The sequence below is a fragment of the Oncorhynchus clarkii genome, chromosome 33 (genome assembly GCF_045791955.1).
Source record: "Oncorhynchus clarkii lewisi isolate Uvic-CL-2024 chromosome 33, UVic_Ocla_1.0, whole genome shotgun sequence".
NCBI lineage: Eukaryota > Metazoa > Chordata > Actinopteri > Salmoniformes > Salmonidae > Oncorhynchus > Oncorhynchus clarkii.
In genome coordinates, this window is record NC_092179.1 from 388,453 (window position 1) to 415,714 (window position 27,262).

General features: G+C 43.9%; 1 protein-coding gene across 1 annotated transcript; it reads left to right on the top strand.

The window, feature by feature from the left end:
- The first annotated feature begins 2,781 nt into the window (after positions 1-2,781).
- Positions 2,782-17,572, top strand: LOC139393154 (nucleotidyltransferase MB21D2). The gene is made up of 2 exons (XM_071141543.1): positions 2,782-3,336; positions 14,412-17,572. The coding sequence occupies exons 1-2, from the start codon at positions 3,081-3,083 to the stop codon at positions 15,674-15,676; spliced, it is 1,521 nt and encodes a 506-aa protein (XP_070997644.1). The 5' UTR covers positions 2,782-3,080; the 3' UTR covers positions 15,677-17,572.
- The last annotated feature ends 9,690 nt before the right edge of the window (positions 17,573-27,262 follow it).

The window sequence follows — 27,262 nt, forward strand, 5'->3', positions numbered from 1 at the left end:
TTGAAAAAAGAAATAAACAAATACCCTACCATCTAACGCTACACTCACATAAATGTATATATATATATATATATATTAACACCACCCTACTTCACTATTTAAATATATTTAATCCTACCTCATGCCAACAACCTGAAAGGATGGGACATCACCACTTAACACACCCTGTAACTCTTCTGATGTCAAGTCTCACACACCCCAAAACTTCTCTGCAGCTGCCACCAAAACCTCTTTTTTTTTTTTGTGACTTACATTCCATCCCTGCGGTACAGTTGATAACCATTGCTATAAATGCTAAAAATCCAATCTTACTGAAACATATATCACTTGTTTGTTTACTACTCACACCACTCCTCTCTTTCTTCGTTGCCTCAGCATATGACAACTTATGCACTACTCTAACCCTGGAAAGCTCAACCTGCCCCTCTCACACTGGACATTTCTGATCCCCAGCCCCATGGGCACCCCAACAATTAACACACCACTACTTTCCCCAATGCTACACATTCCTTTGTCTCATGCCCTTCTGCACACTTCTCACACCTAGGAACCTCCCTCCTACACACTGCTGCCACATGCCTATAAGCTTGACACCTGTAACAGCGTAATGTATTCGGTACAAAAGTTTGTACAGGATAACTTATGTATCCTAACCACTTTGTCGGACAGACACAACATCAAAACTCAAAAGAACAGACGATGACTCTTCTGTGTCACCACTCTCGCCACCCCGTCTGTGTCGCACCAAACGACGAGCATCACAAACACTGGGAATCCTCCCCTTCAGTTGGTCAACTTTTACATTTACTGCTACCCCAGAAATCACTCCTTTCAATGGCACCCTTTTCTTGAGAGCGAAACAATTCACATTTCTTGCCCCCATTTGTTTAACACCAAAGAACTGCCAAAGGGGGCGGAGTTGCAATCTACTGCAGAGATAGCCTGCAGAGTTCTGTCATACAATCCAGGTCTGTGCCCAAACAATTTGAGCTTCTACTTTTAAAAATCCACCTTTCCAGAAATAAGTCTCTCACCTCTTCCACTTGTTATGGACCACCCTCAGCCCCCAGCTGTGCCCTGGACACCATATGTGAATTGATTGCCCCCCATCTATCTTCAGATCTCGTACTGTTAGGTGACCTAAACTGGGATATGCTTAACACCCCGTCCTACAATCTAAACTAGATGCCCTCAATCTCACACAAATTATCATGGAACCTACCAGGTACAACCCTAAATCCGTAACCATGGGCACCCTCATAGATATCATCCTGACCAACTTTCCCTCTAAATACACCTCTGCTGTCTTCAACCAGGATCTCAGCGACCACTGCCTCATTGCCTGCATCCGTAATGAGTTCGTTGTCAAATGACCACCCCTCATCACTGTCAAACGCTCCTTTAAACACTTCAGCTAGCAGGCCTTTCTAATCGACCTGGCCCAGGTATCCTGGAAGGATATTGACCTCATCCCTTCAGTAGAGGATGCCTGGTTGCTCTTTAAAAGTGCTTTCCTCACCATTTTAAATACGCATGCCTCATTAAAAAATGTAGAACTAAGAACAGATAAAGCCCAAACTTCACTGCCCTTGACCAACACAAAAACATCCTGTGACATACTGCATTAGCATCGAATAGCCCCTGCGATATGCAACTTTTCAGGGAAGTCAGGAACCAATATACACAGTCAGTTAGGAAAACTAAGGCTATCTTTTTCAAACAGAAATTGGCAGCCTGTAGCACTAATTCCCCAAAATTTTGGGACACTGTAAAGTCCATGGAGAATAAGAGCACCTCCTCCCAGCTGCCCACTGCAATGAGACTAGGAAACACTGTCACCACCGATAAATCTACGATAAGCGATCATTTCAAAAGGCATTTTTCTACGGCTGGCCATGCTTTCCATCTGGCTACCCCTACCCCGGCCAACAGCTCTGCACCCCCTGCAGAAACTTGTTTGAAGTCAGTAGGTCACATGAAAGAGGAGCTATTGACATTTATAATTTTGAAAAATTCATGTAAAATCATGTGAGATGAAAATGGACAAACTAAAGGGTGTGCAATATAGAAGGGTAGTCAGTGGACATTCTGAACCTTCTTTGAAGTCATTAGGTCACATGACCAAGGAGCTATAGAAATTCGAATGTAAAAAAGTTTGTATTTTGTTTACGCTCCCTAACTAATTCAACTAGGAATACAAAATGCTGCTCACATTTCCACATGTTTATTAGCTTTGGAAAGCGAATTAATGTCCAAATCGTGAAAATAAGACCTGTGCAATGTTGTGTGCAATTTTTCCAACATCATGACACTTATTTGGAGTCTGTGGCTCAAGTGATTTTGAAAGCTATTGCGCGAATATCCAACTTGAAACGGTCTTTACCTCGGTGACATGTTGCATGTTAAGAACCTGGACTTTTAATTTGGTTATGAACTGCACAGCACAAAAGGGAAGGAAATCGGAGAAAGTAGGCATCATTGTGAGTGCGGCTGAGCGTTACAAGGAATCCTTTCGATTAATGCTCCTTCCTCACGGGTACCTGAGCCTGTGTAAGGACGTTATTTGAATGTGACTGAAGGAGTGGGTAGTTATGTATTCAAACAACCATCAATGGAATAGTATTTTTGTTTTGTTTCAATACCCCGTGTAGTAGTTGGCGGCAATACACCAATAGGTGTAGTCTGCCATAAAACTTTAAAGAAGGTCTTCCAAACAGATGTCAGATAATAGGCTGGGCAACGTATCAGCTACATACGTGTGCCAGTGCAATTCCTTCGTCGCTCTGGAGGAGCTGATTCGGCTAGCGTCATCATCAGCACCATCATCGACTTGACTTCATCACTCTCACATTAGCCATGACAATTACTTTGCCTACGATTCGACAGCCACCCCCAACAGTCATTGAACTACAGCCACGCCGATGAGAGCACTTTGCACACACCCCGCATAAAATTTAAAGGAACTCCCGATTTGTTTGGTGCAAGCAGCGGCTGATGTTCTGAACTGAAGCCGAGGTAGCCAGTGTGGGGCCTTGGGACGCCTGCGTTCACATTGCTGTTGTTTTTTATATCTTGCAAACATGGCGGCCCCTGCGCTAACCAGCCGGGCTGGGTCCGTAAATAGCTTGGGAAACAGCCCCACTGCGACTCCCAGCTCCACGAACAATAACAACAAGATCATCCCAAGCTACCCCGAGCTCGATTTCAGGTCCGGTGCCAGAATCGAGGATTTGAACCGATTGATTCTGGAATTTAGTAAACACGATCAGCGAGAATATGACGACCAGCGAGCGCTCGAGATTCACACCGCCAAGGATTTCATTTTCTCCATGCTCGGTAAGAAATTGTGGGTGGGAAAATCACGTCTGTTTATCTGACATTTTACTAGAATGAGGCAGATTTGTAAAAATGTATTATGCGAAACGTATTTATGACAATTCTCAGTAACAACTACAGTCCGCTAGTTTGATCAGTGGTGAATGGATGCAATAATAAAAGCAAGTGTGCTGTTTCAAATATATCAGTGTAGATCAAGAGATCAAATCAAGAGGCTGACTATAAATCCCGAATATCTATCTAATCTCTGACCCATCATTGTCCAGTCCTATATAAATTGAACAATATAATAATTCATTATTTTAGCCTTACATCATTCATAGGGCTGCACTGCCCGCAAACTGTCTGTGATTGCTAATGCTCGAGGAATCTGGTCGGGAGGTTTTATACCCATATAACAACCAGATTTAATCCAAAATACGTTTTTTTCATGATGTCATGAAAAATATGTATTCATCTGATCAACCTACTGACCAGTTATCGAAATGCTACTCAATTAATAAACATGTGCATAGTGTTTGTGGGCCATGCACCCATTGAATATATGACACTGGAACCATTACAATTATACAAATTGGAGTAATGTTCTTTTTCAGAAGGGTTTGCATGATTCCGTTTAGAACAGTTGGCAAATAACAGCTGGCAGAGCGCACCAAAGCGGGTTAGGTTCTCATGGACCCAGTCAAGAAGCTGGGCCTATTCCGTTTGAGACTCGGACTCAGGGGCTTTATGCGGGCGGAGCTCTTCCCGAGTCCTGTATAATCATATTACCTTGGGCCAAGGCTAATGGTTCTCGGGCCGAGTCCTCTTCAGTTTGTCCGGTCCGATTAACTTTTTCAGGAGTAGGGCCATTTTACGTTTTATCCGGCAGGTGATGAAATACCAGTTAAATAATTTATTTTATATTTCACCTCCAAGGCATCGAATTTGCTAGGTCATTAGCAAGCTAAAATGTGTGACAGTCTCTGCGGCCCTTTAGCTATCAGAGATGGTTCCTAATTTAGAGGATCTATGCTTTTTAAATGTTTTTGATTTTAGTACAGGCTATGGTAATGCTTTTCGTAGTTGCAGTCCACCGAATTGAAAAGTGCACATTCACTTCCATAATATTTGTTCTAGGCTACCAGCATGCAAGATAAACATGCACTATAATATAGTATATGCCTACCTTTACAAAAATGTACTGCCGTTAAAATACAGTAAAACTTCAGTACAATGAAATAATGTTTTTTAAATGAATAATATCTGGTAGCTTGCTGTGTGTCTTTTAATGGTAACTGTTTGTTTATTGTGCTGTGCATTTTCTTCTGTTCCACTGAATGCAATTTAGATTTGTTCAGAATTTAACAAAAAAACACGTAAATCAAATTTATTTATATAGCCCTTCGTACATAAGCTGATATCTCAAAGTGCTGTACAGAAACCCAGCCTAGAACCCCAAACAGCAAGCAATGCAGGTGTAGAAGCACGGTGGCTAGGAAAAACTCCCTAGAAAGGCCAAAACCTAGGAAGAAACCTAGAGAGGAACCAGGCTATGTGGGGTGGCCAGTACTCTTCTGGCTGTGCCGGGTGGAGATTATAACAGAACATGGCCAAGATGTTCAAATGTTCATAAATGACCAGCATGGTCGAATAATAATAAGGAAGAACAGTTGAAACTGGAGCAGCAGCACGGCCAGGTGGACTGGGGACAGCAAGGAGTCATCATGTCAGGTAGTCCTGGGGCATGGTCCTAGGGCTCAGGTCCTCCGAGAGAGAGAAAGAAAGAGAGAAGGAGAGAATTAGAGGACGCACACTTAGATTCACACAGGACACCGATTAGGACAGGAGAAGTACTCCAGATATAACAAACTGACCCTAGCCCCCCGACACATAAACTACTGCAGCATAAATACTGGAGGCTGAGACAGGAGGGGTCAGGAGACACTGTGGCCCATTCCGAGGACACCCCCGGACAGGGCCGAACAGGAAGGATATAACCCCACCCTCTTTGCCAAAGCACAGCCCCCACACCACTAGAGGGATATCTTCAACCACCAACTTACCATCCTGAGACAAGGCTGAGTATAGCCCACAAAGATCTCCACCATGGCACAACCCAAGGGGGGGCGCCAACCCAGACAGGATGACCACATCAGTGAATCAACCCACTCAGGTGACGCACCCCTTCCAGGGACGGCATGAGAGAGCCCCAGTAAGCCAGTGACTCAGCCCCTGTAATAGGGTTAGAGGCAGAGAATCCCAGTGGAAAGAGGGAACCGGCCAGGCAGAGACAGCAAGGGCGGTTCGTTGCTCCAGAGCCTTTCCGTTCACCTTCCCACTCCTGGGCCAGACTACACTCAATCATATGACCCACTGAAGAGATGACTCTTCAGTAAAGACTTAAAGGTTGAGACCGAGTTTGCGTCTATGACATGGGTAGGCAGACCGTTCCATAAAAATGGAGCTCTATAGGAGAAAGCCCTGCCTCCAGCTGTTTGCTTAGAAATTCTAGGGACAATTAGGAGGCCTGCGTCTTGTGACCGTAGCGTACGTGTAGGTATGTACGGCAGGACCAAATCAGAGAGATATGTAGGAGCAAGCCCATGTAATGCTTTGTAGGTTAGCAGTAAAACCTTGTAATCAGCCCTTGCTTTGACAGAAAGCCAGTGTAGGGAGGCTAGCACTGGAGTAATATGATACATTTTTTTGGTTCTAGTCAGGATTCTAGCAGCCGTATTTAGCACTAACTGAATTTTATTTAGTGCTTTATCCGGGTAGCCGGAAAGTAGAGCATTGCAGTAGTCTAACCTAGAAGTGACAAAAGCATGGATACATTTTTCTGCATCATTTTTGGACAGAAATTTTATGAATTTTGCAATGTTACGTAGATGGAAAAAAGCTGTCCTTGAAATGGTCTTGATATGTTCTTCAAAAGAGAGATCAGGGTCCAGAGTAACGCCGAGGTCCTTCACAGTTTTATTTGAGACGACTGTACAACCATTAAGATTAATCGTCAGATTCAACAGAACATCTCTTTGTTTCTTTGGACCTAGAACAAGCATCTCTGTTTTGTCCGAGTTTAAAAGTAGAAAGTTTGCAGCCATCCACTTCCTTATGTCTGAAACACATGCTTCTAGCAAGGGCAATTTTGGGGCTTCACCATGTTTCATTGAAATGTACAGCTGTGTGTCATCCGCATAGCATTGAAAGTTAACATTATGTTTTCGAATAACATCCCCAAGAGGTAAAATATATAGTGAAAACAACAGTGGTCCTAAAACGGAACCTTGAGGAACACCGAAATTTACAGTTGATTTGTCAGAGGACAAACCATTCACAGAGACAAACTGATATCTTTCTGACAGATAAGATCTAGGCCTATGTATTTTATTTCAATATCCTACTACAATCCACCAGGATTTACAAACCCCTATATTTATTCCATTTATTTAAATAGTCAAATAGTCAAACATTATTGCACTTGAATTTGACCCTGACAATTATATTGTCTCTTAAAGCTTTTGAGCAATTCAAATTACTGCACGCATTGTTATTAGCATTGTCAGTAGCTACATGAGGAGGTAGGCATATCTGTTCCAACTAAAATTTGGATTGGAATCGGTGCTAGCAGCAATATATCTCCATGCGCGGTGCAGGCAGCTTGAGCAATCAAGCGCATTGCTCAAGCATCATTGGGACAGAGTGCCTGGTAGGTTACACAACAACACAGCTGGAAAACAATGACAGCTTCGAAATATGCACAAAAAACTTTGATAACATTCTCCTGCATTGTTGTTTTACTTTTGTAAGTAAGGCGGCGGTTTGTTGGGGAGAAGATCTTCATGAGAAATTTTGCTAGCTGGCTAATTTTAGCTAGCTAACATTAGCTCTCTAGCTAATCATCCATGGACATGGTAAGTTAACATTTTTACCTCCTGCAGCTAGCTAACATTTTGACATTTTGAAATCTGTTTAGCTAATGACGGTGTTGCTGTATGTGTTGCTTACAGTAAGAGTCATGAAAAGCCTGGAAACTCAGGTGGTTGATGTGTTATGGGCCCTCTGTAAAATCCTAAAATATGTCCCAGACCGCTGTGGTGGAGGAGGATGCAAAGTATGTATATGAGCAAGTTGCTCTTTTTTGAAGACCTCTCTAAGCTATAACTGTAACAGACTTCTTCAACAAGTACCACATAAATACTTTTAGCCAGCTGAGTACACAAAGTTTTTTCAGGAAAATCCTTTTTCTAGTTTTCTTTTAAAATCTCAAATTGATAAAGTTGTAAGTCTCTGTAACTCTCTTCACTGCAGATCTGACCCATCACACCACTATTCAAGAAGGCCACTATGCTCCAGATCGCCTTCTCTGCTCTGCGGTCCTCGATGAGGATCTATCCGATTACACCACTCTTATTAGGCATTCATAAAAATCCCAATGTGCATTTATATACTCTGTCCAAGTCTTTCTATGCATGCAATGTCTGTGGGTTAATTATGAAACAATTACTGTCCAGATGTGCAAAGAATTGTGATGTAGATTGTTTTTTTGGCATTGCTTGATCTATTTTAAATGTAAGAATATGTTGCAGATTGAAACTTTAATTGGTGCCTATGGAAACGAATAGAAATGTAACAAACAAGCTTTTCAATATCCAACTTTATCCTTTGCAATCCTTTTTACAGTAGGTAATAAGCTGTAGTCAGGTGGTTATTATCAGGTTGTGATGAGGTCTTAACTATGATCTGTAGCCTACATAATAAACTCAGCAAAAAAAATAAACGTCTTCTCACTGTCAACTGCTCTTATAAATATTTGTATGAACATAACAAGATTCAACAACTGAGACATGAACTGAACAAGTTCCACAGACATGTGACTAACAAAAATTGAATAATGTAACAGTCAGTATCTGGTGTGACCACCAGCTGCATTAAGTACTGCAGTGCATCTCCTCCTCATGGATTGCACCAGATTTGCCAGTTCTTGCTGTGAGATGTTACCCCACACTTCCACCAAGGCACCTGCAAGTTTCCGGACATTTCTGGGGGGAATGGCCCTAGCCCTCACCCTCCGATCCAACAGGTCCCAGCTGTGCTCAATGGGATTGAGATAAGGGCTCTTCGCTGGCGGTCTTGCAGGAAATAACGCACAGAACAAGCAGTAAGGCTGGTGGCATTGTCATGCTGGAGAATCATGTCAGGATGAGCCTGTAGGAAGGGTACCCCATGAGGGAGGAGGATGTCTTCCCGGTAACGCACAGCGTTGAGATTGCCTGCAATGACAACAAGTGTAACAGTATAGCTTTCGTCCCTCTCCTCGCCCCTACCTGGGCTTGAACCAGGGAGACAACTGACCCACATAGACAACTGACACCCACGAAGCATCGTTACCCATCGCGCCACAAAAGCCACGGCCCTTGCAGAGCAAGGGAACAACTACTTCAAGGCCTCAGAGCAAGTGACGTCACCGACTGAAACGCTATTAATGCGCACCACTGCTAACTAGCTAGCCATTTCACATCGGTTACACTCACCCCCCTTTTGACCTCCTCCTTTTCCGCAGCAACCAGTGATCCGGGTCACAGCACCAATGTAACAGTATAGATTCCGTCCCTCTCCTCGCCCCTACCTGGGCTTGAACCAGGGACCCTCTGCCCACATAGACAACTGACACCCACGAAGCATCAATACTAGAGGTCGACCGATTATGATTTTTGAACGCCAATACCGATTATTGGAGGACCAAAAAAAGCCGAAACCGATTAATCGGCCGATTTAATTTAAAAAAATTTTTTTTAAAGTATTTGTAATAATGACAATTACAACAATACTGAATGAACACTTATTTTAACTTAATATAATACATAAATAAAATCAATTTAGCCTCAAATAAATGAAACATGTTCAATTTGGTTTAAATAATACAAAAACAAGGTGTTGGAGAAGAAATTAAAAGTGCAATATGTGCCATCTAAGAAAGCTAACGTTTAAGTTCCTTGCTCAGAACATGAGAACATATAAAAGCTGGTGGTTCCTTTTAACATGAGTCTTCAATATTCCCAGGTAAGAAGTTTTAGGTTGTAGTTATTATAGGAATTATAGGACTATTTCTCTCTATACCATTTGTATTTCATTAACCTTTGACTATTGGATGTTCTTATAGGCACTTTAGTATTGCCAGTGTAACAGTATAGCTTCCATCCCTCTCCTCGCTCCTCTCTGGGCTTGAACCAGGAACACAACGACAACAGCCACCCTCGAAGCAGCGTTACCCATGCAGAGCAAGGGGAACAACTACTCCAAGTCTCAGCGAGTGACGTTTGAAACGCAATTAGCGCGCACCCCGCTAACTAGCTAGCCATTTCACATCGGTATCACCAGCCTAATTTTCGAGAGTTGATAGGCTTTAGTTATAACATGATAACACACAGAAATATGAGCCTTATGTCATTAATAAGGCCGAATCTGGAAACTCATCTCGAAAACAAGACCTTTATTCTTTCAGTGAAGTACGGAACCATTCCGTATTTTATCTAATGGGTGGCGTCCATAAGTCTAAATATTCCTGTTACATTGCACAACCTTCAATGTTATGTCATAGTTATGTAAAATTCTGGCAAATTAGGGGGCCCAAACTATTGCATATACACTGACTCTGTGTGCAATGAACGCAAGAGAATTTCACCTGGTTAATATTGCCTGCTAACCTGGATTTATTTTAGTTAAATACGCAGGTTTAAAAATATATACTTCTGTGTATTGATTTTAAGAAAGGTATTGATGTTTATGGTTAGGTACACATTGGAGCAACAAAGTCCTTTTTTGCGAATGGGCACCGCATCGATAATATGTTGCAGGACACGCTAGATAAACTAGTAATATCATCAACCATGTGTAGTTAACTAGTGATTATGATTGATTGATTGTTTTTTATAAGATAGAATTAAACTTATCTATCGTTACCCATCGCGCCACAAAAGCCGCGGCCCTTGTAGAGCAAGGGGAACAACTACTTCAAGGTCTCAGAGCAAGTGACGTCACCGACTGAAACGCTATTAGTGCGCACCACCGCTAACTAGCTAGCCATTACACAAGCTCAGTCCATTGATGCTGTGACACACTGCCCCAGACCATGACGGACCCTCCACCTCCAAATTGATCCCTCTCCAGAGTACAGGCCTCGGTGTAACACTCATTCATTCGACGATAAACTCGAATCCGACCATCAGGGGTGATGACAAAACCGCAACTTGTCAGTGAAGAGCACTTTTTGCCAGTCCTGTCTGGTCCAGCGACGGTGGGTTTGTGCCCATAGGTGACATTGTTGTCGGTGATGTCTGGTGAGGACCTGCCTTACAACAGGCCTACAAGCCCTCAGTTCAGCCTCTCTCAGCCTATTGCGGACAGTCTGAGCACTGATGGAGGGATTGTGCATTTCTGGTGTAAATCGGGCAGTTGTTGTTGCCATCCTGTACCTGTCCCGCAGGTGTGATGTTTGGATGTACCTATCCTGTGCAGGTGTTGTTATACGTGGTCTGCCACTGTGAGGACAATCAGTTGTCTGTTCTGTCTCCCTGTTGCTCTGTTTTAGGCGTCTCACAGTACGGACATTGCAATTTATTGCTCTGGCCACATCTGCAGTCCTCATGCCTCCTTGCAGCATGCCTAAGGCACGTTCACGCAGATGAGCAGGAGCCCTGAGTCAGTAGATAGGCTTCTTTCGTGTCCTAAGTTTTCATAACTGTGACCTTAATTGTCTATCGTCTGTAAGCTGTTAGTGTCTTAATGACCGTTCCACAGGTGCATGTTCATTAATTGTTTATGGTTCATTGAACAAGCATGGGAAACAGTGTTTAAACACTTTACAATGAAGATCTGTGAAGTTATTTGGATTTTTACGAATTATCTTTGAAAGACAGTGTCCTGAAAAGGGGACGTTTTATTTATTTGCTGAGTCCTAACACAATTTAGTGGTCAGAATTATGACGAGGTGGTCAGATAGAGGTATCAGTTGCGACCAGAATAAGATGTCATATTTTTTAACCCCCCTGTTCTCCCCAATTTCGATCTTGTCTCAGCGCTGCAACTTCTCAATGGGCTCGAAGGTCGAGTCATGTGTCCTCCAAAACATGACCCGCCACACCGCGCTTCTTAATACCTGCCCTCTTAACCCGGAAGCCAGCCGCACCAATGTGTCGGAGGAAACACCTTTCGACTGCCTGCAGTCGCCCGCCCCGCCACAAGGAGGTGCTAGAGCGTGATGAGCCAAGTAAAGCCCCCCTGGCCAAACCCTCCCTTAACCCGGACGACGCTGGGCCAATTGTACGCCACCCTATGACATGGCTGAAAAAGGAACCAACGTTCCCGCTTTTCATATATAGCAGTGGATATACAAATTAATGTGATATTTGATTCTCTCTCAATAATTCATTGTACAATGAACACACACATATTTCCATTTGTGAGTGTGTGATATGGTGGTTGGTGACATATTTATTTCAACAAGAAAAACTTTTTTAAACAATGTCAACACTGCCATGTTGACTTGAGCCTTGCTGTTGGAAAACCACGTCAGTGTTCGGCTATCACGGTTGAACCTCCCCTGACTTCACTCCTCGGCTTTCGTCTAGTCGGTTGCTTTAGCCTTATCACTCAAACGTGCCCACTATCTCAGTGGCATTCAAAGTCTGGTCATGACCCCTACTGGGGTCTCGGGGGAACTACAGTGGTGTCACCATTTTTTTAATAAAACAATTAAGATGACAGATCATTGTATGGGACAATATTCAGAAGTTTTTGAGAAAGATGAAATATATATATATATATTTTAGTAAATTAATTTATTGGTTTCATTAAAATGTAATGATTTTTTTGTTTTTTTGATATAAAAATCTACATTTTTTCAGGAAGAAATAGGGTCCCCGCTGAAAAAGTTTGAATATCACTGCACTAACTTGAATAACTTTGAGTTGACTGGCATATTAGGCTAACTGTTGTGGTGGTGTACTGGTTCAGCAGCAGTGCAGAAAACTGGACACCATGAAAACTCACTCAGATGATGTGAGCAAAAGATACAAAAACAGCAGCAGACCGACACACAGTCTCACTCACTCACTCACTCACTCACTCACACAGCATATGTTTTACTGTCCTTGTGAGGACCTAACATTTATTTCCATTCAAAATCCTATTATCCCTAAACCTAATCCTTACCCGGACTCTTAACCCTAACTCTAATTGTAACTTTAAACCAAAAGCTAACCCCTAAACTTCCACGAGGGAGAATTTTCCTGGTTTTACTATCCTTGTGGGGACTTTTAGGGATTTCCGGTACCCTCAAAGACAGTAATACAAGCCCACACACACACACACACACTTGCACTGTAGGCCTACACACTTAAGCTTCTTGTGCTTAGTGTCCCAAAGTCACAGTGTCTCAAACAAACAGTGACAGTAGACCACAGCGCTGAGCCACTCGGGCCTGTCTCTTATGTTGGGGATTATGGCTGCTGAAAGGGAACAGTCACTTTCTGGAATCAGTGAAGAGGAAGAGAGAAAAAAGAGACAGAGCACTGCAGTCCACATAAATAAACTCAGCCGATGCTAACGGAGCATGCTAGGCTAGCTCAGTCCAGTGCAGTGCACACAGAACACAGAGGCCAACGATGCATAAGATAATGGCAAGTTATTTTTTTACATCTGAAATGTTATGGGATGGTAGGATGACTATGACAGGGGAGATTTATTTAGCCTGTGTTAATATTATTTAATGTAAATGTATCGGGTTGGAACCGGTTCAGGGAACAGAACAGAAAAATAACAAAACATTTTGAGGAACAACTCCAAAACCAGGCACGAAAGTGATCTCTAGTGTTCCGGGACATGACTTTATTTTTTTTGAAATCTTGAGAACGGGTTAATGATGTTATGTTTAGTTACAAATACAAATGTCATGACTCAAGCCAAGCCCCCTCCATGTCCACCGCTCTCTCCCCACCTTTGAAATTTCAGTCACATCTCGCGACTGCACTTAGTTGACTAATCAAAAATGTAAACAGCTATCTTACCCGTTCCACAGCAAGCTGCTCAATCTGCACTAATTGATTCAATTAAACCATGTTGATTTCACAGATTAAAAATGTATGAAAAGGAACTAAACCCTGCAAAAAAGAAACGTCCTCACTGTCAACTGCATTTATTTTCAGCAAACTTAACATGTGTAAATATTTGTATGAACATAACAAGATTCAACAACTGAGACATAAACTGAACAAGTTCCACAGACATGTGACTAACAGATGTTGAATAATGTGTCCCTGAACAAAGGGGGGGTCAAAATCAAAAGTAACAGTCAGTATCTGGTGTGGCCACCAGCTGCATTAAGTAATGCAGTGCATCTCCTCCTCATGGACTGCGCCAGATTTACCAGTTCTTGCTGTGAGATGTTACCCCACTCTTCCACCAAGGCACCTGCAAGTTCACAGATATTTAAGGGGGGAATGGCCCTAGCCCTCAACCTCCAAACCAACAGGTCCCAGATGTGCTGGCAGAACACTGACATTCCTGTCTTGCAGGAAATCACGCACAGAACAAGCAGTATGGCTGGTGGCATTGTCATGCTGGAAAGTCATGTCAGTATGAGCCTGCAGGAAGGGTACCACATGAGGGAGGATGTCTCCCTGTAACGCACAGCGTTGAGATTGCCTGCAATGACAACAAGCTCAGTCCGATGATGCTTTGACACACCGCCCCAGACCAAGATGGACCCCGCTCCAGAGTACAGGCCTTGGTGTAATGCTCATTCCTTTGGAATGACATAGGCTACCTTATTACAGAGAATTTGCACTGTTAAAACCTAATCATAGGCTAGCTATATGCTGTCTATTCATCCCCCTATTTTTTAAGGAGTGGGACAGTCTCACTCCTTTTGTATTTGTGTCCATTTTATTGAACAGATAGGACAGGCAAGGAAAGACAGGAAAGGTAGGAGGAGGTTGAGTCTAAGGGCAGTGGGCCGGATTCGAACCCATGCCAACTCTAACCGCTGGACTACACAGGCCACTATTAATCCCCCTTTATTCTTCTCCCATCAGGTATGGTGCAGAAACTGGACCAGAAGCTCCCTGTGGCCAACGAGTACCTGCTGCTGTCAGGTGGTGTGCGGGAGGGCGTGGTCGACATGGACCTAGACGAGCTTAGTGTTTACGCCCGTGGCACCGACTATGACATGGACTTTACCCTCCTCGTGCCTGCGCTCAAGCTGCACGACCGCAACCAGCCGGTCACTCTGGACATGCGCCACTCAGCCCTGTGCCACTCGTGGCTGAGCCTGCGCCTCTTCGACGAGGGCACCATCAACAAGTGGAAGGACTGCTGCACAGTGGTAGACCACATCAATGGCGCCACCAACTACTTCTTCTCACCCACACTGGTGGCTGACTGGTTCTACGAGTCCATCAGCGTGGTCCTGGTGGAGATCCAGAAGAAGCCCCAGCGCGGCATGCCCCGCGTGGAGAAGGTGGACCGGAACGGCACAATCATCTCCGTCATCCTGGGCGTGGGCAGCAGCCGCATGCTCTATGACATCGTGCCTGTGGTCTCCTTCAAGGGATGGCCAGCGGTGGCCCAGAGCTGGCTGATGGAGAACCACTTCTGGGACGGCAAGATCACAGAGGAGGAGGTGATCAGCGGCTTCTACCTGGTGCCTGCCTGCTCCCACAAGGGCCGTAAGGAGAATGAGTGGCGCCTGTCTTTCGCCCGCAGCGAAGTGCAGCTCAAGAAGTGCATCTCGGCCAGCCTGATGCAGGCCTACCAGGCGTGCAAGGCCATCATTATCAAGCTGCTGTCAAGGCCCAAGGCCATCAGCCCCTACCACCTGCGCAGCATGATGTTGTGGGCCTGCGATCGGCTCCCCGCCACCTACCTGTCCCAGGAAGACTTTTCAGCCCACTTCCTGCTAGGCCTCATTGACGACCTGCAGAACTGCCTGGTCAACAAGATGTGCCCCAACTACTTCATCCCACAGTGCAACATGCTAGAGCACCTGTCGGACGAGATGGCCATGCTCCACGCCCGCAAGCTCAGCTCGGTGCGCTCCGACCCGGCCGAGCACCTGCGCACTACCATTGAGCACGCCAAGGCGGCCAACCGACTGACCCTGGAACTGCATTGGCGCGGCAGTGCCTCAAACCTGCCGTCACCACAGTCGGACGCGGGCGGCGAGCACCAGCCGGATGACCGCTTGGCTAAGAAGCTGCAGCAGCTGGTGACAGAGAACCCTGGAAAGTCCATCTCGGTGTTCATCAACCCCGATGACGTGACGCGGCCGCACTTCCGCATCGACGACAAGTTCTTCTGAGACTTCAAAATAAAAAAAAGCTATTCTTCTCCCCCCACATCACCCATTCTCCTTTTGACTAGATCGATCGGTCGAGTCGTCAAATTAGTCGGTTTCCCAAGTAACGGTCGCCACAGAGCATTGTGAGGTGCTTTTGTGCAATGGTGTCTTCCCATTTTGTTTACCTGTCCCCACACCCCACCAACCCTACAGTGCCCGTGTCACCTTGAGAAGGCCTTTACAGGACTACATGAAACAGGTGGAAGAAGAGGTACTGCGTCTTTCCTCGGAAAGTTAAGGAATGGCTTAGTCCCTGTAGGGGAACTGATGGTACTAACGCCATAACTGTACATAAAGAGAGTTGAGTAGATATGTGTGTGAGTGGAAATTGGTATTATTTTGCACAGAATGTAGAGGCACACAGTTATGGTGGAAGTTGTGATGTGAAGTCTGAAATGTTGCATATCTTTTAGGAAGGCAATGTCAATGGTCTTTTTTTTCTCTATTGGGCAAAATGCTCTGAATTAATACCTACTGGTTTAGAGTTGTTATTCCAATAAGCTGTATCGCAATGACAAGATGTTTCTAACTTTAGATTCTCTGTGCATTCATGTCCTATGTGTATAGTGAACAGTTCCAGACGTATCCAGAATATGCCAAAAACCTGCAGATATCTGACCGGCAATGTGATACACATATCTTCATCCTCAAGTGCAATTAGTAAACAAAAACACACACACACACACACACACAAAACACCACACCACTCCACACCACACATACAAGTGCTAACACTCATCATACACACTCCTGATCAGTGAAATGGTGTATTTGTTACGTATTTGTGATATTCCAGAACTCTGGGACCTTGTCCTTTTGTTTGTTTGTGTTATATGGAACTTGGAAACATTTGACTGTGATTCTTATTTTCCATATTGCTGCTGACCTTATGAAGATGTTTTATGATTGATTGGTTATGCAAATTAAGTGAACAAACACACAATTATGTATTTTAATTGGACATGGGCGTAGCTACTGTGTACATAGTATTGTAAAGCAGCAGTGGGACCCTGCCTGTATCATTTGTATGGACCAATCCGGCAGCGGCATTGTCAGCACCAACAAATCGCATGGCCTGAGGTTCTTCAAATCCTGTTGAGTCAAACCTGTCATGGACTAAATGAGCAACCTCACCATCGGCAGGGATCATTTTCTCCCAAGTGGCGCAGCGGTCTAAGGCACTGCATCTCATTGCAAGAAGCATCACTGCAGTCCCTGGGTCAAATCCAGGCTGCATCACATCCGGCCATGATTGGGAGTCCCATAGGGCGGCGCACAATTGGCCCAGCGTCGTCTTGGTTTGGCCGGGGTAGGCCGTCATTGTAAATAAGAATTTGTTCTTAACTGACTTGCCTAGTTAAATAATAAAATAAAAAAACACACTGCCTTACCATCAATTCGGACTAATCACTGGAGTGGCCTGAAGAATGTGTTCTATGCCTTTCTAAAGGCATACTGGCTGCATACCGGGCTGACTACGTTGCATACGCCTGCAAAATCTCACAACGCTGTCATATCACATCATATGAGCAATCTGATGCCTGTCTGTTCAAATCGATTGACCATGGGTTGATGCAATGCAATATCTGCAATGTAGTTAGCCTGAAACGTGACCATACTGTATGAGAGGGAGAGCAAGTGATCCAATGATCAAATTATGTGTAGATGGTAACACTATAATCAAGCTAAAATGTAATTAAACATATTTAACAACAACTCTAAAGAGAAACTGCTTGAAAATAATGTATTAAACAATTTATATAACATTTAACAGTTGCTTGTCTGATGCACATTCATGATACAGTATGTTGCAAACAATATCAATTTGTGTGATGAATAAAGATGTACAGGATCCCACACTGTTGTCTGGCTCTTTTGTATTCAAATTATATCAGTTACATCAGGGGTGACAAAATTATTCCATGGAGGGCCTAGTGTCAGCTGGACTTTGATTATTTCAATTTCAATTAAGACCTAGACAACCAGGTGAGGGGAGTTACTTACTAACTAGTGGCCTTATTTCATCAATCAAGTACAAGGGAGGAGCGAAAACCCGCAGAGACTCGGTCCTCCGTGGAATGAGTTTGACATGTGCATCGCACTGTGATATGAAAAATGGGTCCCACGTTGCATGTTTCTAGGTCCTGCCGTTACAGTATACCTATTTGTAGTCTGTGCACTCATTTACATTTTTATATGCATTACATTTGTAAACACCAACTCGGTTGCCTTGGTGTCCATCCTAAATGGGAAGGTTGAGGGTTCGATCCCAGATCGAGTCATACCAAAGACTCAAAAAATGGGACTGATGCCTTTCTGCTTGGTACTCAGCATTAAGAATGCAAATTGTCTCCATTGTGAGTTATTGTACAAATCCTTGCAATTGTACATGACACAGACAGGTATTACAGTTGTATAACAAGTTGTAGCTATGTATTCAATTGCAATGTAATTACATAGGTTTTGGCTTCTTTATGTGACCGAATAAGGTGCATGTAGGCACAGATATGTAAAGCCAGGTGTACACTTCTCGATTTTGGCTACAATTTAGCTGTCAAAATCCCCATGTCATTGCCTACTTGGGGCACACGGCCGTCACCGACGCTCGTTTAATGTTAGCGGTTCAGAGACGCAATCTGAGGGCTACCAATCTTCTCTTTGAGCAGTCCCAGATGGCCCGATATTTACAAACATATTAGATTTTATCTGCACAAAATCTGCAATGCTCTTTTAGTGTGAGATTTGGAAAAACACGTTTTGAGAACGCTGGTCAGCAATAGCCAATGAGAGGTTGCCAGAGAAGAAGCCAGTGAGATGATGACGTTGCATCACCCAGAATGTGTAGACTCACGAGCAGGAGCGATGACTACTACTAGTATGTATTTGCCTATAACTAAAGCCAAAGTGTCAAATCGTTACAGCTCTGGAGTTCACAAGCAATGCTATTCAATTCAAAATGTTGGCTAGATATTTCCACTCCATATGGCAAGCGGGAATGTCTGACGGAAAACGTTTGAGGCTGCTTTGAGCCACAGCTCATTGTTGCCAAGTTAAATCTAATCACATAATTTTCGCGAGACAGCGTGGTATCGAGAATCCTCACGACCAAGTGAAGAATGTTGTAGTGTGTGACCCTGGTCTGTGCCATATCGTTTAGTGTGTGTACCACGGTTGGCCAGACAAAAAAAACATCAGGAGTTGATTGTGAGAGGCTCAGCGCTGTTAGTGTAGTGTTTACCCATCTTAAGCTGTGGTAGCTGCTGTCCTTTGAGTACTTGGCTCTTTCGCAATTGTCTTTCCTCGATTCCACTCATCCTCTCTCCTCACATCCCATCCATTGAAGGAGAGAAAGTCATAGATAATCCAGAACCTTGGATCATATCCTCCAATCCATATAGTAAGTTTTTTTTAAATATTGTACACATTCACAGCTAAAGCTGAATCCCATATACTGAAAAAAAGTGGAAAAAAAGAAATACAAAAGTTGATTTAGATAAGGTACAATGAGTGATGGCTGAAGGGTTGATTGAAGCAGTCGGGATGACTGGAGTGGAGGGAGCATTGTTGGTCTCATAGGGAAGGAAACATCACGGTAGCAGCCAGGGAATTCAGTCAGTCAGACAAGGAGAGAACCGAAGCCTCAGCATCTCGCCATCTCAGACGTCCTGCCTCTCCATATAGCCACTTGGCTTAGTAGATACAGTGCCTTGCGAAAGTATTCGGCCCCCTTGAACTTTGCGACCTTTTGCCACATTTCAGGCTTCAAACATAAAGATATAAAACTGTATTTTTTTTGTGAAGAATCAACAACAAGTGGGACACAATCATGAAGTGGAACGACATTTACTGGATATTTCAAACTTTTTTAACAAATCAAAAACTGAAAAATTGGGCGTGCAAAATTATTCAGCCCCTTTACTTTCAGTGCAGCAAACTCTCTCCAGAAGTTCAGTGAGGATCTCTGAATGATCCAATGTTGACCTAAATGACTAATGATGATAAATACAATCCACCTGTGTGTAATCAAGTCTCCGTATAAATGCACCTGCACTGTGATAGTCTCAGAGGTCCGTCAAAAGCGCAGAGAGCATCATGAAGAACAAGGAACACACCAGGCAGGTCCGAGATACTGTTGTGAAGAAGTTTAAAGCCGGATTTGGATACAAAAAGATTTCCCAAGCTTTAAACATCCCAAGGAGCACTGTGCAAGCGATAATATTGAAATGGAAGGAGTATCAGACCACTGCAAATCTACCAAGACCTGGCCGTCCCTCTAAACTTTCAGCTCATACAAGGAGAAGACTGATCAGAGATGCAGCCAAGAGGCCCATGATCACTCTGGATGAACTGCAGAGATCTACAGCTGAGGTGGGAGACTCTGTCCATAGGACAACAATCAGTCGTATATTGCACAAATCTGGCCTTTATGGAAGAGTGGCAAGAAGAAAGCCATTTCTTAAAGATATCCATAAAAAGTGTTGTTTAAAGTTTGCCACAAGCCACCTGGGACACACAGCAAACATGTGGAAGAAGGTGCTCTGGTCAGATGAAACCAAAATTGAACTTTTTGGCAACAATGCAAAACGTTATGTTTGGCGTAAAAGCAACACAGCTCATCACCCTGAACACACCATGCCCACTGTCAAACATGGTGGTGGCAGCATCATGGTTTGGGCCTGCTTTTCTTCAGCAGGGACAGGGAAGATGGTTAAAATTGATGGGAAGATGGATGGAGCCAAATACAGGACCATTCTGGAAGAAAACCTGATGGAGTCTGCAAAAGGTGGCGCTACAAAGTATTAACTAACTTAAGGGGGCTGAATAATTTTGCACTCCCAATTTTTCAGTTTTTGATTTGTTAAAAAAGTTTGAAATTTCCAATAAATGTCGTTCCACTTCATGATTGTGTCCCACTTGTTGTTGATTCTTCACAAAAAATACAGTTTTATATCTTTATGTTTGAAGCCTGAAATGTGGCAAAAGGTCGCAAAGTTCAAGGGGGCCGAATACTTTCGCAAGGCACTGTATATAACTATTCCTCCAATACATTTTACAAGGAGAGAAAGAGGCAAGGAGTGAGTACACAGGGAAATACTTGAGATTCAGCCCGTCACAGTGTCTTAGCCAAAGGACGAAATAGAGGTCCCTTGCCTGGGATTCTTCCTCTTGAGGAGAGGAGATACGATGACTAATAGTGACAACCTTCTGCTCCCAGACTGCTCTTACGGCTAATGTTGGTAGGTAAGGTAGAGACAGACAACAGCACTGTTCGCACACACTTATACATGCGTCCTACCTCCCTTTTGGTAGGTAATCCCTGGAAAAGTGAAAGCCAGTTTTACCACCCTGTTGCTTTCACCAACCCAACCTTGTCAGATCACTCAAGGAAGGTGGAAAGGAGGTGTTCCAACAGGCCCCAGATGTGATGTAACAACAGGGAGGGCATGGCATGGTGAATATGGTTGGATGAGTCAGGTCGCAGGGACTGATATGATTTGGTGGGGTGCAACAATTAATTGTCCTGAGAGACTGACATGTAGGAATGGGGTGTATTCAGTGAGGTGAAACATTGCAGATAGAAATGGAATTAATACAATACATGATGCTCAATTATGCATGCCAAAAAATCTGATCTGTTCTACAAAAAGCATTTCTATCTGAACGTTTGGTAACGTTGCACCCTTCTGAAGAGACTTTGGAAATCAATTTAGACTCCACCTTCATACTGACTAAGGGCTTCATGTATTGCTTACTGTGACTGAAAATGAGTCTCTGTTTTTTGTATTGTATAGGTCCTCAATTTCTCTTGTAGATTAATAAAAAGCACTTATGAAAGGTAGGGGTTGATGAAATTGACAGTTCTTTAGGGGCACATACGATATATAATCTGAATTTATACTGATTATATCTGTGTTCTCGGAATTTGTCCTCACAGTCTGGCCCAAAACATTCAAATGTGTTGGGATAATCTATTTCTATTTTGTGTACACCCCCACCAGCCTCCTCTCCTCCCTACCTCTCTACTTCTCTACCTCTGCCAGGTTATTTTTGCTTCCGGTTGTCACAGCACCTGCCAGGACACCTGCGGCCTTTTTCCAGCCCCAACCTCTGCAATCACATGCTCAAGGGGGAAGTTTCTCCTTGGTACAGATCTAGGATGAGCTCCCCCCTCCCAATCCTAACCTTAGAAAGTAGCCTTGTAGACATTGACAGACATGAATACATAGTGATGTACAGCCCACAGCAAAGTGGAAAAACCATAAAAGATACAGTTTTCTATATATCACTATGCTAATTTCTCTCCATTAGTGGTTTTAGCGTGCGTCCCAAATAGCCCCTTATTCCCTACACTCCAGAAGAAAAGGTAACATTTTGGGGTTTTAAAAATTGCCACACAGTGAACCGTTCCAGGTCACAAAGGTTCATCGAGGAACCCCTCTGAAAAAGTTCTTTGGGGATCCCCTGTCACATGATGCTAGATTTGTGAAAAATGGTCACAGATTGACGTTTATATGTTGATACTGGTCTGCCTGTGTAAAAGTTCAAACAGGAACCTGTTTGTAATGGGAGGGGTTAATTGTTAAACCTTTTTAATAATATATTGTAGCAACATTGTAATATAATATTAACATTGCTGATTACATATAGAACCATGACAGTCATCCAAATGCAATGATAGTAATATAGTAATAAAGTGGTAACTATTCCAACATTGGGATTTGTGTAGGCACTTGAGCAACTCATACACATCTGTAAGCCTATTAAAGCTACAAAACTGTCACTGTTTAACCTTAACATGGGATGACAATACAACAGAACCGAAAAACAGGAATTATGTTCACTCTCACGGGTGGCCAAGAATAACTATCTGAAAGCGACGCATTTACTAAGCCACGCCCCGAGTCTTCTCATCTGACCCGCTGGGTTATATTTTAATTAACCAGCATCAATAACCCATCATCAACAACCCAACCTGGCCCTTTTTAAAGAAAACATTCCAACTAGGTGGCCCAATGCCTGCAACTCAGCAGTTAGATCATCCAAACAACCAAGCATTTTTAAGAGTTTATTTGTATTTATTATGGGATCCCCTAAAATACTCTTCTGGTGGTCCAGCAAAATGAAGGAAGTTATACAATTTTTAAAAAACGTTACAATACATTCACAATAGATTTCACAACACATTAAGTGTGTGCCCTCAGGCCCCTACTCTGCTACTACATATCTACAACACAAAATCCATGTGTACGTGTGTGTATAGTGCGTATGTTATCGTGTGCTTGTATGCATGTGTCTGTGCCTATGTTTGTATTGCTGGTCGACTGGCAGATCTGGAAGAGTCTGGACGACTGGCAGATCTGGGAGAGTCTGGACGACTGGCAGATCTGGGAGAGTCTGGACGACTGGCAGATCTGGAAGAGTCTGGACGACTGGCAGATCTGGAAGAGTCTGGTCGACTGGCAGCTCTGTCTGCTCCATGCTGACTGGCTGCTCCATGCTGACTGGCTGCTCCATGCTGACTGGCAGCTCTGGCTGCTCCATGCTGACTGGCTGCTCTGGCTGCTCCATGCTGACTGGCTGCTCCATGCTGACTGGCTGCTCCATGCTGACTGGCTGCTCCATGCTGACTGGCGGCCCTGGCTGCTCCATGCTGACTGGCGGCCCTGGCTGCTCCATGCTGACTGGCGGCCCTGGCTGCTCCATGCTAACTGGCGGCCCTGGCTGCTCCATGCTAACTGGCGGCCCTGGCGGCTCCATGCAGACTGGCAGCTCTGGCGGCTCCTTGCAGACTGGCAGCTCTGGCGGCTCCTTGCAGACTGGCAGCTTTGGCGGCATCCTGCAGACAGGCAGCTCTGGCGGCTCCTTGCAGACTGGCAGCTCCATGCAGACTGGCAGCTCTATGCAGACTGGCAGCTCCTTGCAGACTGGCAGCTCCTTGCAGACTGGCAGCTCCTTGCTAACTGGCAGCTCTATGCTAACTGGCAGCTCTATGCTAACTGGCAGTTCTGAACAGGCGGGAGACTCCGGCAGCGCTGTAGAGGCGGAAAGCTCTGACAGCGCTAAACAGGCGGGAGACTCCGACAGCGCTGGAGAGGAGGAGGGCTCCGACAGCGCTGGACAGGCGAGGCGCACTGTAGGCTTGATGCGTGGTACTGGCACTGGTGGTACTGGGCCAAGGACACGCACAGGAAGCCTGGTGCGGGGAGCTGCTACCGGAGGGCTGGGGTGTGGAGGTGGTACTGGAAAAACCGGACCGTGCAGGCGCACTGGAGCTCTTGAGCACCGAGCCTGCCCAACCTTACCTGGTTGAATGCTCACGGTCGCCCTGCCAGTGCGGCGAGGTGGAATAGCCCGCACTGGGCTATGCAGGCGAACCGGAGACACCGAGCGCAAGGCTGGTGCCATGTAAGCCGGCCCAAGGAGACGCACTGGGGACCAGCTGCGTAGAGCCGGCTTCATGGCATTAGGCTCGACGCTCAATCTAGCCCGGCCGACACGCGGAGCTGGAATATACCGCACCGGGCTATGTGGAGACACCGTGCGCACCTTGGTCCGTTGGTGGTGGGTGATTCTGTAACGAGTTTCGTCTTCATACGAAGGAGAGTCGGACCAAAATGCAGCGTGTGGTTTACGATCCATGTTTATTAATAATACGAAACACGAATCTCCAATACAATACTACAAAACAAAACGTAACGAAAACCTAAACAGCCTATCTGGTGAAAAAACACATGTCACCCACAAACACACAGTGAAACCCAGGCTCCCTCTGACTGAGAACCATATCAGGCTGAACATAGAAATAGACAAACAAGACATGAAACATAGAATACCCACTCAGATCACACCCTGACCAATCAAAACATATGGTCCCGCTGTTCCATATGGTGTATTTTTATCCGTTTTTTACATCTAATTTTACTGCTTGCATGAGTTACTTGATGTACATAGCTCTAGGTAGTACTGTGCGTCTCCCATAGTCTGTTCTGGACTTGGGGACAGTGAAGAGACCTCTGGTGGCATGTCTAGTGGGGTATGCATGGGTGTCTGAGCTGTGTGCCAGTAGTTCAAACAGACAGCTCGGTATATTCCAACATGTCAATACCTCTCACAAGTAGTGATGAAGTCAATCTCTCCTCCACTTTGAGCCAGGAGAGATTGACATGCATATTATTAATGTTAGCCCTATGTGTACTACATCTAAGGGCCAGCTGTGCTGCTCTGTTCTGAGCCAACTGAAATTTTCCTAAATCCCTCTTTGTGGCAGCAGACCACACAACTGAACAGTAGTCCAGGTGCGACAAAACTAGGGTCTTTGGGACCTGCCTTGTTGATAGTGCTGTTAAGGCAGAGCAGCGCTTTATTATGAACAAAGTTCTCCCCATCTCAGCTACTGTTGTATCAACATGTTTTCACCATGACAATTTTCACCATGACCTCACCTTGCTCAATTTCCACATTATACATTACAATATTTAGTTGAGGTGTAGGGTTTAGTGAATGATTTGTCCCAAATACAATGCTTTTAGTTTTTTAACTATTTATGACTAAATTATTCCTTTCCACCCATTTTGAAACTAACTGCAGCTCTTTGTTAAGTGTTGCAGTCATTTCAGTCGCTGTAGTAGCTGACGTGTATAGTGTTGAGTCATCCGCATACATAGACACACTGACCTTACTCAAAGCCAGTGGCATGTCGTTAATCAAGATTGAAAAATGTAAGGGGTCTAGACAGCTGCCCTGGGGAATTCATGATTCTACGTCGATTATGTTGGATAGGCTTCCATTAATGAACACCCTCTGTGTTATGTTAGACTGGCAACTCTTTATCCACAATATAGCAGGGGGTCTAAAGCCATAACACATACGTTTTTCCAGCAGCAGACTTTTATTGATTATGTCAAAAGCCTCACTGAAGTCTAACAAAACATGCCCCCACAATCATTTTATTATAAATTTCTCTCAGCCAATCATCAGTCATTTGTATAAGTGCTGTGCTTGTTGAATGTACTTCGCTATAAGTGTGCTGAAAGTCTATCAATTTGTTTACTGTTAAATAGCATTTTATCTGGTCAAACACCATTTTTTCCAAAAGTTTATTAAGGGTTGATTGGCTGATTGGTCAGCTATTTGAGCCAATAAAGGGTGCTTTACTATTCTTAGGTAGGGGGAATTAGTTTTAATTCCCTCCAGGCCTGAGGGCACAAACTTTCTAGTAGGCTTAGATCGAAGATATGGCAAATAGGATTGGCAATATCGTCCGCTATTATCCTCAATAATTTTCAATCCAAGTTGTCAGACCCCGGTGGCTTGTCATTGTTGATAGATAACAATACTTTTTTCACCTCTTCCACACTCACTTTACCGACTTCAAAAATACAATGCTTGTCTTTCATATCTTTGTCAGATATACTTGGATGTGTAGTGTCAGCGTTTGTTACTGGCATGTCCTGCCTAAGTTCGCTAATCTTGGCAATTAAACAAATAATTAAAGTAGTTGGCAATATCAGTGAGTTTTGTGATGAATGAGCCATCTGATTCAATGCATGATGGAGCGGAGTTTGCCTTTTTGCCCAAAATTTCATTTACGGTGCTCCAAAGCTTTTTACAACCATTGTTAGGTCGTTTATCTTTGTTGCATAGAGTAGTTTCTTCTTCTTTTTATTCAGTTTAGTCACTTGATTTATCAAAGTGTAGGCCAGGTTATCATCATAAACAAGTGTCATTATCATCACAAGAAACCTTTTGGAATTAAAACAGGGAGGCTACAGTTATAATATAATTGGCTTGACATCCAATGCTGTATTATTCAACATTGCTATTTAAATAGTACTTGTATAGGGATGGATAATTGTTTAGAAGTCGCTAGATATCCCATAAAACTATCGCCAAAAACATCATGTTTTTATCTTCTTCTGAGCAGGGCCGGCGCCAGAACGAATCAGTTGGACGGGCATTTGATTTACGAGACCTCCTATGTATGTGTGAATTCATTTATTTTGGTTTTATAGTAAAGACATGTCATTTAACTGTAAAAATGTATCACCTTTTAATATGGCAAGAACACAACCAGTCATGATTTTTTCATCTGATTGTCAAACAAATCATTTCAAAAAGTAGGTTAATTAACTTTGCACATTCGTCCAAAATAATTCCAGCAATCGAACAGTTCACTGTGCACCCACCAACTTTCCTTCAAATTCGCAAGTGGCTGAAACTATCTCACTGAAACTATCTCACTATCTCACTCAATCTTTTTTGGAGCCACTAAAATGTAATATGTCATCACTTATAGTCTCCATAGCAACTTACAGCCAGGCAGCCCTTCAGCCCCTACTGCCTACAGGTCACACAAAAGTAACATCACTGTACTTGGGTACCAACCTGTGTTACCATGGAAACTCACACACTAAACCCATTTGCTAAAAATCCTGCAAACATGTTTAAATTCCTCCAGCCTACACCTGCACCCATTTGAGTCATCACTTGAGACCATATCTGGAAAAGAACAGGACTTGTAGTTTAGTGTGTATCTTCAGCCTCGAC